At 38.5% G+C, this 16,606-nt stretch overlaps 1 protein-coding gene across 2 annotated transcripts in view; it reads left to right on the top strand.

The window, feature by feature from the left end:
* Window positions 1-16,606, top strand: part of rad17 (RAD17 checkpoint clamp loader component) — a 139,931-nt gene that overhangs the window by 103,526 nt on the left and 19,799 nt on the right. For both annotated transcript variants that reach the window (XM_051930084.1, XM_051930083.1), the window contains exon 14: window positions 10,694-10,840. In XM_051930084.1, coding sequence (XP_051786044.1) covers window positions 10,694-10,840 — 147 coding nt within the window. The remainder of the gene's footprint in view (window positions 1-10,693; window positions 10,841-16,606) is intronic.

The following is a 16,606-nucleotide window of genomic DNA, read 5'->3' on the forward strand; positions in this document are numbered from 1 at the left end:
TGTGTGTATATGTGTGTGTATATATATATATATATATATATATATATATATATATATATATATATATATATATATATATATATATATATACAGTAATCCCTCACCTATCGCGGGGGTTACGTTCCAGAGCCCCCCCGCGATAGGTGAAATCCGCGAAGTAGCGACCTATATTTATTTTATTATTTATACATATTTTAAGGCTTTATAAACCCTTCCCACACTCTTATAAACCTTTCCCACTCTCTCGTTAACCTTTCCCACACTCTTATAAACACTTCCTATGCTCTTAAACACTTTCTACATTCTTAAACACCGCAGACCAACGCTGCACACTGCACGCAGCGATCAGACGTCAATGTGTCTGCACTCGCTTTGTGAAGGGGGGCAGCTGAACTCACGCTGAGCAGAAATGGACTTTGTGCTGCTTCTGCCAAAATGCCTGCTTGTCGCTCTGCTCGAGGAGTGTGTGTGTGTGTGTGTGTGTGAGAGCTGAACGCACCTTCGCTCAAACCCCCCCTCCCCGGAAGCGCAGTTCGCATTGTCAAGGGGGTGGGGAGCTGAATGAACGCTAAGGAGAAGTGGACTTTGTGCTGGCTTTGTGCTGCTTGTCGCTCTGCGTGTCAATAATTTAAAAGCCTGTACAATCAGGCTTTTAGGTGTACATCACCAATTTTCCTGTCTCACTGTCTTGTCTTGCGTGAAGTTAAAATGTTTTATAATAGTGAGATGTTACTCATATCCTTAGCCCGACATCCACATATCATATGTGTTAACAAAGTGTGTTTTATAAGTTTACATGTGTTTAAAGCATGTGGGATGGGTATTTTAAGGCTTAAACTAAAAAAATGTTTATTTATATGGTCTTTCTATATCACGGATTTTCTCCTGTTGCTGATGGGTCTGGAACATAACTTCCGCGATAGGCGGGCAATCACTTGTATTTAAAAATCCGCGAAGTCGTGAATCCGCGAAAAGTGAACCGCGAAGTAGCGAGGGATTACTGTATATATATATATATATATATATACTAGCAAAATACCCGCGCTTCGCAGCGGAGAAGTAGTGTGTTAAAGAGGTTATGAAAAAAAAAGGAAACATTTTAAAAATAACGTAACATGATTGTCAATGTAATTGTGTTGTCATTGTTATAACTGTTGCTGTCTTTTATATATATATATATATATATATATATATATATATATATATATATATATATATATATATATACTAGCAAAATACCCGCGCTTCGCAGCGGAGAAGTACTGTGTTAAAGAGGTTATGAAAAAGTAAAGGAAACATTTTAAAAATAACGTAACATGATTGTCAATGTAATTGTGTTGTCATTGTTATGAGTGTTGCTGTCATATATATATATATATATATATATATATATATATATATATATATATATATATATATATATATATATATACATATGTCATTTTTAAAATTTTCCTTTACTTTTTCATAACCTCTTTAACACAGTACTTCTCCGCTGCGAAGCGCGGGTATTTTGCTAGTATATATATATATAGCAAAATACCCGCGCTTCGCAGCGGAGAAGTAGTGTGTTAAAGAGGTTATGTAAACATATATATACATAAACATATATACATATCTACATATACAAATATCTACATATACACATCCACATATACATATATATACATATACAAATTTACATTTCTACATATATATATATATATATATAGATATAGATATAGATAGATAGATATATAGATATATATAGATATATATATATATACATACATTCACATATATATATTCACGGCATTCGTAGTCTGTGTCACAATCTGATTGGTGGTTACCTACCAGGTAACGCTTGTGGTTGGCCAGCAATCTGCTAACATCCACCACGGTGCCCTCAGTTTGTGAGGAGCAGATCATAGAATGGTTGAAATAGTTTACTGTCAAATAAATGCAAAGAGTACGCGACACGTGTTTCGCCCTCTTTCTGGGCTCATCAGGCGTACACACTCCACTGCACTCCCTCTCGGGAATCGAACCTTGGACGTCAGCTCCAGAGGCGATGCCCCTAACGTTGCGCCACGGCATGTGGTTCGTTTATTTGACAGCATGTAGATCGGGGTAATTACATTCACGGCATTCGTAGTCTGTGTCACAATCTGATTGTATGGGTGGTTACCTACCAGGTAACGCTTGTGGTTGGCATATATATGTATACTGTATACAGTGGTGTGAAAAACTGTTTGCCCCCTTCCTGATTTCTTATTCTTTTGCATGTTTGTCACACAAAATGTTTCTGATCATCAAACACATTTAACCATTAGTCAAATATAACACAAGTAAACACAAAATGCAGTTTGTAAATGGTGGTTTTCATTATTTAGGGAGAAAAAAAAATCCAAACCTACATGGCCCTGTGTGAAAAAGTAATTGCCCCTTAGCAGCAATAACTGCAATCAAGCGTTTGCGATAACTTGCAATGAGTCTTTTACAGCGCTCTGGAGGAATTTTGGCCCACTCATCTTTGCAAAATTGTTGTAATTCAGCTTTATTTGAGGGTTTTCTAGCATGAACCGCCTTTTTAAGGTCATGCCATAGCATCTCAATTGGACTTTGACTAGGCCACTCCAAAGTCTTCATTTTGTTTTTCTTCAGCCATTCAGAGGTGGATTTGCTGGTGTGTTTTGGGTCATTGTCCTGTTGCAGCACCCAAGATCGCTTCAGCTTGAGTTGACGAACAGATGGCCGGACATTCTCCTTCAGGATTTTTTGGTAGACAGTAGAATTCATGGTTCCATCTATCACAGCAAGCCTTCCAGGTCCTGAAGCAGCAAAACAACCCCAGACCATCACACTACCACCACACTACCACCACCATATTTTACTGTTGGTATGATGTTCTTTTTCTGAAATGCTGTGTTCCTTTTACGCCAGATGTAACGGGACATTTGCCTTCCAAAAAGTTCAACTTTTGTCTCATCAGTCCACAAGGTATTTTCCAAAAGTCTTGGCAATCATTGAGATGTTTCTTAGCAAAATTGAGACGAGCCCTAATGTTCTTTTTGCTTAACAGTGGTTTGCGTCTTGGAAATCTGCCATGCAGGCCGTTTTTGCCCAGTCTCTTTCTTATGGTGGAGTCGTGAACACTGACCTTAATTGAGGCAAGTGAGGCCTGCAGTTCTTTAGACGTTGTCCTGGGGTCTTTTGTGACCTCTCGGATGAGTCGTCTCTGCGCTCTTGGGGTAATTTTGGTCGGCCGGCTACTCCTGGGAAGGTTCACCACTGTTCCATGTTTTTGCCATTTGTGGATAATGGCTCTCACTGTGGTTCGCTGGAGTCCCAAAGCTTTAGAAATGGCTTTATAACCTTTACCAGACTGATAGATCTCAATTACTTCTGTTCTCATTTGTTCCTGAATTTCTTTGGATCTTGGCATGATGTCTAGCTTTTGAGGTGCTTTTGGTCTACTTCTCTGTGTCAGGCAGCTCCTATTTAAGTGATTTCTTGATTGAAACAGGTGTGGCAGTAATCAGGCCTGGGGGTGGCTCCGGAAATTGAACTCAGGTGTGATACACCACAGTTAGGTTATTTTTTAACAAGGGGGCAATTACTTTTTCACACAGGGCCATGTAGGTTTGGATTTTTTTTTCTCCCTAAATAATAAAAACCATCATTTAAAAACTGCATTTTGTGTTTACTTGTGTTATATTTGACTAATGGTTAAATGTGTTTGATGATCAGAAACATTTTGTGTGACAAACATGCAAAAGAATAAGAAATCAGGAAGGGGGCAAATAGTTTTTCACACCACTGTATATACATATCTACTTATTGGCTCCTGTATTGGATATAGCGGGTTGGATAATGGATGGATGGACATCTGTATGCATAGCCCTATTTGCCCGTTTTCGCTTTTTTTCTTTCTTCAGTAATATTTCAGTAAACCCGGAGCTTGTCAGTTCAAATCCTGGTACTGACACCACTGTGTGACCCTGAGGAAGTCATTTCAGGTGCCTGTGCTGCAAAAAACAAAAGTAATGTAAGAAATTGTACCTCAGATGTTGCAAGTTGCTGGAATAAAGGCATAAGTAAAATAGATAAATATGTATTATACACATATTTTCAGTTAAGTCATCTGCTGCAAACTTTTATAAATGAAGGTTTCTCATTTTTAGATCTTCATTGACGTTTTCTCTTGGAGAGGTTTGTTCATTTCATTGAAAATTAAAGCAGCAGCTGCCAAAATATGTAGGTTTCTTATTAATTTTTCAACATTGTGTAAAATAAATTTATAAAGTAACATAAAAGGTTTAAATACTGGTTATCCTTTTACACTAAAATATTACTAAAGAGATACAAAAAAAGTAAAATGGATATGTTCTTTTTCTTTAAGGAGATTAAATATTACTGAAGAAAGAAAAAAAAAAAAAAAAACAGCCAAATGGGGCTATGCATACGAACTTAAAAGGTTTAAATAAAACAGAAATATATATTTTATTTTTACTTGCTTAACTTATGGAGGGTGTATCCTGTAGCAAAGCCCTAACTTTTTTCGTGAAAGCCCGTTTCAGTCAATAAGTCTTAAAAAAAGGTGTAAAGATATTGACAATAAGCTAAGCAAACCCAGGAAGACATGGAATCGTTTAAATCAAGTATCATTACATCTTCCTTTCTTAAAGAGAAGTAAGGGAGTACTTACAAGCTTACATATTTATATATAGACATATATATATATCTATATATATATATATATATATATATATATATATATCTATATCCGAAGCCGTGCAAGCACACTCTTGAGAATGCAACGTATAGTTGTACAGAAGAAAAGCAATCTTGCCTCAAATGAATGGCAACCTTTTGTAGGTCTATGAACTTAATTTAAACTTTAGGTTTACACGGTGCTTTCTTTCCAAAGTACCTGCACTCATGAATATGTCTGTATGTGTCAGTCGGTCAAATCCACGCGCTTCGCACCGGCGAAGTACCGCTTTAAAATTTTTATTAAGAAGAAAAGAGAACCTTTTTAAATTGAGGGAAAATATACTAATAACAGTTTGTTAAGGATCTGTTTTTTTGTGAAGCTGCCTTCACTCAAGTGATCACTTCCAGCTGACTTGCTGGCCAACTATAAGCGTTACCTGGTAGGTAACCACCCATACAATCCGATTGTGAATCAGACTACAAATGCCGTGAATGTAATTACCCCGATCTACATGTTGTCAAATAAACGAACCACACGCCGTGGCGCAATTTTAGGGGCTTCGCCTGTAGCGCTGACGTCCGAGGTTCGATTCCCGTAAGGGAGTGAAGTGAGTGGCTGGTTACCTACCAGGTAACGCTTATGGTTGGCCAGCAAGTGAGGTAACATCAGCCACGGTGCCTTCAGTTGTAAGAAGCAGATCATAGAATGGTTGAAAATAGTTTACTGTCAAATAATGCAAAGAGTACGCGATACGTCTTTCCCCCTTATTCTTGGCTCATCAGGCGTACACAGTCACTGCACTCGCTTACGGTAATCGAACCTCGGACGTCAGCACTAGAGGGGCTTCGCAGCGGTGAAGTATTGCTTTTAAATTTTAATTAAGAAGAAAAGAAAACCTTTTTAAATTAAGTCTTATAAAGAGGTGTAAAGATATTGACAATAAGCTACGCAAACCCACCAAGAAATGCAATCGTTTAAATCAAGGCGCGAGTCGAAAAACACCATCCCATAATATTAGTTAACGATTAACACATTTCTATATGTATTGTAAGCATACAATACAACTGATAATATGTTGTGCTTATTTATCTGGTGTACCGACATTTTTGCGCGTTTAACGGCTGAAATCTAACGTGGTTTGTGCCCTTCAGAATGAAAAGAGTTTGCATTTACCTTTTTAATAAAAGGCGAGCTTTTAAGCCTGAGAAATCACCCCTTAAATGCACACGTTTAATTGCACATGTCTTAATATGTATGCTTACACAGTATTAAAAGACACTCAAAAATTAACGTCATTTACCTTCGTTCTCGCGTTTGACTCGTGCTGTAAATCTCTTCCTTGTTTTTAGTTCACTTGATTACGTAGGAGGTGTGATGACGCGATACGTGACTCCGCCTCCTCCATTAGAGTATATGGACAAAAAACAGGTTCCAGTTATGACCATTACGCGTAGAATTTCAAAATGGAACCTGCCTAACTTTTGTAAGTAAGCTGTAAGGAATGAGCCTGCCAAATGTCAGCCTTCCACCTACACGGGAAGTTTGAGAATTAGTGATGAGTCAGTCAGTTAGTCGGTGAGTCAGTGAGGGCTTTGCCTTTTATTAATATGTATAGATTATATATATAATATAATATATTCAATATGGCATTCGTAGTCTGAATCACAATCTGATTGTATGGGTGGTTACCTACCAGGTAACGCTTGTGGTTGGTCAGCAAGTCGGCTACCATCCGCCACATGCCCTCTTTCAGTTGCGAGAAGCGGATCATAGAATGGTTGAAATAGTTTACTGTCAAATAATGCAAAGAGTACGCAACACGTGTTTTGCCCTAATTCTGGGCTCATCAGGCGCACACACTCACTTATGGGAATCGAACCTCGGACATCAGCGCTAGAGGCGAAGCCCCTAAAATTGCGTCACGGCGTGTGGTTCGTTCATTTTGACAGCATGTAGATCGGGGTAATTACATTCACGGCATTCGTAGTCTGAATCACAATCTGATTGTATGGGTGGTTACCTACCAGGTAACGCTTGTGGTTGGTCAGCAAGTTGGCTAACATCCGCCACGTGCCCTCTTTCAGGCACGTTCGATTCCCGTGAGAGAGTGCAGTGAGTGTGTACGCCTGATGAGCCCAGAATTAGGGTGAAACACGTGTCGTGTACTCTTTACATTATTTGACAGTAAACTATTTCAACCATATATATATACAGTGATCCCTCGCTATATCGCGCTTCGCCTTTCGCGGCTTCACTGTATCGCGGATTTTATATGTAAGCATATTTAAATATATATCGCAGATTTTTTGCTGGTTCGCGGATTTCTGAGGACAATGGGTCTTTTAATTTCTGGTACATGCTTCCTCAGTTGGTTTGCCCAGTTGATTTCATACAAGGGACGCTATTGGCAGATGGCTGAGAAGCTACCCAACTTACTTTTCTTTCTCTCTCTCTTGTGCTGACTATCTGTGATCCTGACGTAGGGGGTGTGAGCAGGGGGGCTATTCGCACACCTAGACGATACGGACGCTCGTCTAAAAATGCTGAAAGATTATCTTCACGTTGCTACCTTTTGTGTGCAGCTTTTAAGTATGCTGCACGGTGCTTCGCATACTTAAAAGCTCAAAGGGCACATATTGATTTTTGACTTTGTTTCTCTCTCTCTCTGCTCCTGACGGAGGGGGTGTGAGCTGCCGCCTTCAACAGCTTTGTACCGGCGGTGCTTCGCATACTTAAAAACAAACAGCCCTATTGATTTGTTTGCTTTCCTCTCTGTTTCCTTTGAAGAGGAAGATATGTTTGCATTCTTTTAATTGTTAGACAGAACTGTCATCTCTGTCTTGTCATGGAGCACAGTTTAAACTTTTGAAAAAGAGACAAATGTTTGTTTGCAGTGTTTGAATAACGTTCCTGTCTCTCTACAACCTCCTGTGTTTCTGCGCAAATCTGTGACCCAAGCATGACAATATAAAAATAACCATATAAACATATGGTTTCTACTTCGCGGATTTTCTTATTTCGCGGGTGGCTCTGGAACGCAACCCCCGCGATGGAGGAGGGATTACTGTACATACATACATACATACATACATACATACATACATACATACATACAGTTAGGTCCATAAATATTTGGACAGAGACAACTTTTTTCTAATTTTGGTTCTGTACATTACCACAATGAATTTTAAATGAAACAAATCAGATGCAGTTGAAGTGCAGACTTTCAGCTTTAATTCAGTGGGTTGAACAAAACGATTGCATAAAATTGTGAGAAAACTAAAGCATTTTTTTAACACAATCCCTTCATTTCAGGGGCTCAAAAGTAATTGGACAAATTTAAATAACTGGAAATAAAATGTTTATTTCTAATACTTGGTTGAAAACCCTTTGCTGGCAATGACAGCCCGTAGTCTTGAACTCATGGACATCACCAGATGCTGGGTTTCCTCCTTTTTAATGCTCTGCCAGGCCTTTACTGCAGCGGCTTTCAGTTGCTGTTTGTTAGCGGGCCTTTCTGTCTGAAGTTTAGTCTTCAACAAGTGAAATGCATGCTCAATTGAGTTAAGATCAGGTGACTGACTTGGCCATTCAAGAATTTTCTACTTCTTTGCTTTAGTAAACTCCTGTGTTGCTTTGGCTATATGTTTTGGGTCATTATCCATCTGTATCATGAAACGCCACCCAATCAATTTGACTGCATTTAGCTGGATTTGAGCAGACAGTATGTCTCTGAACACCTCAGAATTCATTCGGCTGCTTCTGTCCTGTGTCGCATCATCAATAAACACTAGTGTCCCAGTGCCACTGGCAGCCATGCACGCCCAAGCCATCACACTGCCTCCACCGTGTTTTACACATGATGTGGTATGCTTTGGATAATGAGCTGTTCCACGCCTTCTCCATACTTTTTTCTTGCCATCATTCTGGCAGAGGTTGATCTTGGTTTCATCTGTCCAAAGAATGTTTTTCCAGAACTGTGCTGGTTTTTTTAGATGCTCTTTAGCAAAGTCCAATCTAGCCTTTCTATTCTTGAGGCTTATGAGTGGCTTGCACCTTTCAGTGCACCCTCTGTATTTACTTTCATGCAGTCTTCTCTTTATGGTAGACTTGGATATCGATACGCCTACCCCCCGGAGAGTTTTGTTCGCTTGCTTGGCTGTTGTGAAGGGGTTTCTCTTCACCTTGGAAATGATTCTGCGATCATCCACCACTGTTGTCTTCTGTGGACGTCCAGGTCTTTTTGCGTTGCTGAGTTCGCCAGTGCTTGCTTTCTTTCTCAGGATTTACCAAACTGTAGATTTTGCCACTCGTAATATTGTATCAATTTCTCGGATGGGTTTTTTCTGTTTTCGCAGCTTAAGGATGGCTTCTTTCACCTGCATGGAGAGCTCCTTTGACCGCATGTTGTCTGTTAACAGCAAAATCTTCCACATGCAAGCACCACACCTCAAATCAACTCCAGGCCTTTTATTTGCTTAATTGATAATGACATAACAACGGACTTGCCCACACCTGCCCATGAAATAGCCTTTAAGTCAATTGTCCAATTACTTTTGAGCCCCTGAAATGAAGGGATTGTGTTAAAAAAAGGCTTTAGTTGCCTCACATTTTTATGCAATCATTTTGTTCACCCCACTGAATTAAAGCTGAAAGTCTGCACTTCAACTGCATCTGAGTTGTTTCATTTAAAATTCATTGTGGTAATGTACAGAACCAAAATTAGAAAAAAGTTGTCTCTGTCCAAATATTTATGGACCTAACTGTATAATATATATATATATATATATATATATATATATATATATAATATAGTGGGCGTGTGTGTGTATAGTGAAATAAGTAGCCAGTCATACAACAAAGGTTTGGGGCAGCCACCCGTATACTTTCCCTGGCCACAAAAAGGTTTAAGTACAATGTGTACGGGTCAGAGTCCAAAAAGGGAACTGGTCCAACTAGGTTGGATGGCAGGATTTTAAAGTGGTTCAAGGGAAGTAATGTCATGGGACCATAATCTGATATAGGCAGAGTTTCTTGTGTGTTGTCTGCAGAGAAAAAAGAGAGATTTAGTGCATCCCGCTGCCCCCTGGCCTGGTGTGGGATTAGTGTCTGCTGGTCCCTTTGGTTGACCCATTGGTAGCGAGTGGAGTAAATTCTTTTTTTTTTTTTTTTTTTCCTCCTACACTCATAGAAAAATACTTTTGTGCGGAAGAATAGAAAGTTCTGTATGCCCACACATGCAAGCGTGTTAGGATGAACATTACTCAACACCTGACAAATTCCATCCTTAAGGTTAAGCACTGTGGTAGCAACAACATGCTATGGGGTTGTTTTCAGCAAGGACTTGGAAACTTGTCTGGATTGAGGAACAGATGAAAGTACTTAGAGGTTCTTGATAGAAACCTCATAAAGAGTGCTCTGGACCTCTGGTTTGGGCAAATATCAACGTTCCAGTATGTCTGTGACTAAAAGTATGCAGTCAGAACAACACAGAAGTGACTTCAGGACAAGTGTATGAATGTTCTTGAGTGGCTTATCCAGTGCACTGATTCATCATGTTCAGAGAGGCCTGTGAAATAGCATTATATCTATCCTTCCCATCCAACCTGACAGAGTTTCAGATGTTCTGCAGAGAAAAATGGGAGAAGATTAGCAAAGCCAATTGTGGAATCATAAGTAAGAAGGCTTGACTCTGTATTCACTGCCTAGAGTGCTTTAAAAAGTATAGAAAATAGGTTTGAAAGACTTGTGTACATCTGAAATTTCTTTTTTTTTTATTTCTAATACATTTACAGTGTAAAACATTTTTTGCTTTGTAATTGTGATGTACAATATATAGATTATTAATTAAATTCTTTAAATGCATTTCACAGTTCAGCTGTTATGTAAAAAAAAAAATGTGGAAAATGAAGCACAATGAATGCTTTCTGAATGTACTATACATGTTTTCTAGTTTTTCGTTTGCAGATTTATGATTTTCTTTTTTGTCTTTTTAAGTGTCGCTCAACATTAGCAGAATATAGTGCAGCAGTATCTACAAGAGGGATCATTCATTCCAATAAAGCCAGATGCTCTTCCGGTATTCATGCCGGAATGGGATTTAAGCCCTTTCATAAACCACAGTGGCTTATAATAAATAAAAAGGTATGTACAATTGGTGTGCACAAGTACAACATATATTGTTTAGTGTTTAGCTTTTCCAGTTTGTTTTTCTTTGTATATTTATTGGTTTTGTAGTGACAGCTAAAATGTTAAAGCAGAAACTATAGGCAGAAGTGTAGAGTAAAGCGTATATAACATATATATATATCCATCCATCCATTTTCCAACCCGCTGAATCCGAACACAGGGTCACGGGGGTCTGCTGGAGCCAATCCCAGCCAACACAGGGCACAAGGCAGGAACCAATCCCAGGCAGGGTGCCAACCCACCGCAGGAAACACACAAACACACCCACACACCAAGCACACACTAGGGCCAATTTAGAATCGCCAGTCCACCTAACCTGCATGTCTTTGGACTGTGGGAGGAAACCGGAGCGCCCGGAGGAAACCCACGCAGACACGGGGAGAACATTCAAACTCCATGCAGGGAGGACCCGGGAAGCGAACCCGGGTCCCCAGGTCTCCCAACTGCAAGGCAGCAGCGCTGCCCACTGCGCCACCGTGCCGCCCATATATATATATAATATATATTTTTTTTAATATATATTTATTTATTTATGTATTTATATATAATATATTTATATTTATTTATTTATATATATGTATGTATATTATATACTGTATGTATATATATATATATATATAGAACATTACACCAGTTTTCAGGAGAATAGGACATTCAGCCCAAAACAGCTTGTCAGTCCTTAAATATTGCTTCGATTAATTTACCTGTGGTGAATGCTAACCCTAAGCTTACTAACCTTGTTAACTTGGATCAGCTGAATCACTTTTTGCTGTTACTTTTGAAAAATGTGTGCCAAGGGTTTACTGTATATATTCACTGCAATTCAGTTTATTTTTGTTTATTTTTGTACAGTGATGTTCTCTGAGGGCTTAAAGTGCTGTAGCAGGTTCACAGGAAAATGAAATTTTAAACTTTACAAATTATATAATGCGTAAACATAAAGACACAAGCACCATTTACGTCAATTACTTTGACACTGCTTTTTTCTTCCTAACAATATCTCTTCCTTAACATAATTGTTGCCAGTTCACAACAGAGGATTGAAAAAAAAATGTAATCTGCGTCATTCCTGGAGAATACAAACCTCTGATGGGTCCATAGTCTGTTATAGTACAAAATCAGACATTGTCATACCTGTTGTTCTGGAAACTTTGTTCAGCTAGGTACCTACCCCCTCCTGGGTGTTCTAAAGTATACAGTGACATGCAAAAGTTTTAAATCCCCTTGAAAGTCACAATTTTTTTTGGTGACAAATGGTTTGTGCACACATTAATCCATTCATTATTCTAACGCAAACTGTTATGCTGTAACAATACATTGCCAAAATCATAAAAAACAATTTTATGTAGAAAATAAATGAAGAACAGAATTCTGTTTGCATAAGTATTTAAACCTCTCTGCTTTGGATGCCCCTAGTTTATACAATGACAAATTAATCACAAATGACAAAAAAGTGACCTTCAATTGACCATAATTAAACATAATTACTTGTGAATCCTTTATACCTTTATCTCTCTGGTTGTAAAAAGCACCCTTTGTAAGGGTCATAGTCTTTATTGGATAATCACTGGAAAGGAGCATTGTGCTGATGTGAGAAACAAAGTCATAAAAATGCACAAGGCAGTATATGGCTACAACAAATACCGAAGTGTTTGAATATCCTATTTAGCACGGTTGTATCCATCAACAGAATTTGGAAGGATCATAACAGCACCCAAACTCTTAGACAGACCGTCCCACAAGACTAAACATCAGAGCATGACATTGACTAGTGAGAGAGGCTATTAAAAATCCATTGTCACTCTTAGAAGTCTGCAATGCTTTTTGGTTGAAACTGGATTGAAGGTGCATGGGTCCACAATTTTAAGAGTTCTCCATAAAACAGGCTTCTAGAAGTGGATAGCAAGATAGACGCCATTCCTTTAAAAGGTCCACATAACCTCACATATAGCATTTGCTACAAAGTATGAGAAAGACGCAAGTTGTAGAAGAAAATTTTATGGTCAGATGAGACCAGAATAGAACTTTTTGGCCAAACGTCAAAGATATATGTGTGGCCTAAAACTAACAGTGCCCATGCCTCAAGAAATACCATAGCAACACAGCTGAAATATGGTGGTGGCAACATTGTGCTATGGGGATGCTTTTAATCTGCTGATACTGGGAATCTTGTCAAAGTTGAAGGGACAATGGCTGGACACAAATATTGCATAATATTGCAGGAGAGCTTGCTCCAGTCTCCTATGAACCTACGGCTCGGGAGAAGACTCCTCTTTCAACATAACAATGACCCAAGGCATGGTTTGGAATGCCAAAGTCAAAACCCTGATCTTAATCCTATTTAGAATCTGTTGCACTGTATGAAAACTGCTGTCCAGAGGCGCCATCCTACCAACCTAGAGGATCTCTCAAAATTCTGCCAAAAAGAATGGTGAAGCATCACTTCTGAACAATGTGCAAAACTGTTACTTACTTACACAAAAAGAATTGAGGCTATTATTGCAGCAAAAAGGTTGTCAGCATAGAATTTAATTTATAGGGGTTGAATACTTATGCAAACAGTTACTTTTGAGGTTTTTTTATGTTTTGTTTTTTTTTTCATCTAAATGTCTACAGAAAATTTATTTGACTTTGGAAATATATTGTTACAGCATAAGAGCTCACATTAAAAATACTGAATGGATAAATATGTGTACAAATATTTTGTCATGCAGAAAATTATGATGAATTTTGAGGGGATTGACTATTTTTGCAAACTAATGTACGTCTGTGATGGGCCTTCAAATCTGTTGAGTATATGGCTGCAAGTATCACTGATGTCTTTCCATGGTCAGGAAGAAAAGCTTGGAAGTACAGCATTGGTGCCAGAGCAGGACACCAAGAAGAAAAAGAGAATTGAATAGGGTTAGTAGGAGTTTGTAATTATTACTTACCTTTTTATAGAAATGTCTAACAAACAGAGATGCTAAGGTTGCATTTTCTTTTTTTTGGTTATGATTATTGCAGCAGCATTTTAAATTAAGTGAAAGTTTTATGCAGAATGCCTTGTGAATAATGCTTTGCGATAGTCAATCTAGCTAGAAATAAATGCATTAGTTTATTTCTCCGTATCATTCCATATTCAGAAGTTTTTCTTAACCTAGATTTTAGAGAGTGTTGTAAGGTCCGTTTTAAAACATATATACAGGTGTCAAAAATATTTACTGTGTTGCATGTTGATTCCATGGCGCCTCTGTTAGGCTTTGCCTTTGTCTTGCCCTGCTCCTTGCGGTTGTGGGATGTTTTTGTGTGTTTTGTTTATTTTGTGACACTAGTCGTACGCGGTTTTCCAGTCGCGTTAGTGTACGATCGCATTTCATTGATCAACATTAGATCAATGGAAAATTTCTCTCAGCATTACAACTATGCCTTTTTTTCCTCCGCCATTTGTGAATGCTACGTTGTTCAGCGGCTTTTCCCCACTGTTGGTTAATGGCACCCGAGTCAACCTGCAGTCCCGTCGGAGGAAACATGGAAAAGGGGCAGGTGTGCATGCGAGGTTTTGGCGTCTATGGCGCTGTGTTTCTGATGTGGATCTTCCATCTTTATCTGAGGATTATCCGAGTAGGCTGACGTGCTTGAGACCTGTTCTGCCGGGATTACCTGATATGCTGCTTCCCGCTCCCTGTCCGAGACGCCAAGTTCGCCGAGGGAGTGATTCCGGACTGCTCCGCGCTATCCCTTGTATTCCAGAAAATGCTAATTTGACGGCTGCTGTTTCTATGACTCTACCAGCTAAGGTAGCATTGATTAATTTACGTTCTATCACAAATAAGTCATTTATTTTGAATGACTTTTTTTTTTACTAGTAATAAATTGGATTTCATGTTCCTGATGGAGACTTGGCAACGCAACTCTGATTTTACTAATCTGATAGAATTGTGCCCCGAGGACTGCTCTTTCATTAGCACACAGCGGCATACCGGCCTTGGAGGTGGGATCGCCATGGTTTTTAAGAAGTTGTTTTTATGTCATTCTGTTCCTACCATTTCATATAAGACTTTTCAGTTTCAGATTGTTAAAGTTGGGCGTGTAACCCCAATATATTGTATTTTAGTTTATCGTCCACCTGGTGCTATTAGTCCTTTTTTTGCTGATTTTCAAGATTTTGTATCCACCATTATTAAGCTGGATAGAATAATAATGCTTGGTGACTAACATCCATGTGGATGATTTTTCATGTAGTGTGGCTTCGGAATTTCTGTGTATCACCGACTGTCTTAATTTTGTACAACATGTTGTTGGCCCTGCCCATAGTGGGGGGCATACATTGGATTTGTTTTTTTCTTAAGGAGTTAGCTTGAATGATGTTACAATTTGTAGTGTATCCTTTAGTGATCATAAGTGTGTTTTGTTTGACATGTCTTCAAATTTAGTGTTGTCACCTTGTGTTAACTCTAGGCGTACTCGTTTCATTAATGAGTCAGTGATTAATCAGTTTGTTGATTTGTTTGTGGCATCTGATGCCGATGGTAATATTGATAATGTTGAGTTAACAGTTCAATGTTTTAATGAACATTGTACTGATATTTTGAATAAGATTGCTCCTCTTAAAATCAGGCAGCGTTCTGTTACCCACTCAGTTCCTTGGATGAATGACTCCATTCATAATCTTAGGTGTTCCATAGGCGCTCTGCTTTTCGGCAGGAAGTTGTCTAATCTGGAAGTTCATCATTCATACTTAAAGGATTTACTTGCTTCTTTTAATTCTTTGGTTAGGAATGCTAGAACATCTTATTTTTCTAATCTTATTCAGACTCACGAGCGTAATCCCAAAGTGCTTTTTGATACTATTCACAATATTATTTCTCCATCTCAATCTATTACTCAGGTTTTTTCTGATAGTGATTGTAATAATTTTCTTACATTTTTTTATTGGCAAGGTTAATGTTGTTCGGGCTAATATTGTTCCAGCTGTCTTACCTAGTGCTCTCATTCACTCATGTTCCGAGTCTTTTGTGTTCTCAGATGTTTCACTTTCTGATCTTTCTGACTTGCTCAGGAGGATGAAACCTTCATCATGTCCTACTGACCTGTTGCCAATATCATTAATGTTAAAATCTTTGCGTTTTATAGGTTCATGCCTTTTGAATATTATAAATTGCTCCATGAGATCTGGTGTGGTTCCATCGTATTTTAAACATGCTGTAATTCAACCATTGTTGAAAAAATCTAATTCTGATCCCTCTGTTTTGAGTAATTACAGGCCAATTTCAAAACTGCCTTTTATTGCCAAAGTTTTGGAAAAGGTGGTTGAACAGCAACATTGTGCCTTCTTAGAAAATCAGCAGTTCTTTGTTGCCTACGAAAACCAGATTGAAAAGAATCATTCTACAGAAACGGCATGATCTTTTAATTGCTGCTGATGCAGGCAGGTGCTCTGTGCTTGTACTGTTAGATCTTACCACAGCTTTTGATACGGTGGACCATTGGATCTTAATTAATAGATTAGAGCTGTTAGGTGTCTCTGGTTCTGCTTTGGACTGGTTCTCCTCTTATTTGTCAAATAGGAGTTTCTTAGTCAGTGTGGCTGGCTTTTCATCTGACTCTGCTCCTTTGACATGTGGAGTGCCACAGGGCTCGGTTCTTAGACCTATACTTTTCTCTTTATATATTCTTCCCCTATCACAGAGTCTTAACTCTTTCAAGGACATCTTGTATCATCTATGTGCAGATGATATA

This window comes from Erpetoichthys calabaricus, chromosome 7 (genome assembly GCF_900747795.2).
Source record: "Erpetoichthys calabaricus chromosome 7, fErpCal1.3, whole genome shotgun sequence".
NCBI lineage: Eukaryota > Metazoa > Chordata > Cladistia > Polypteriformes > Polypteridae > Erpetoichthys > Erpetoichthys calabaricus.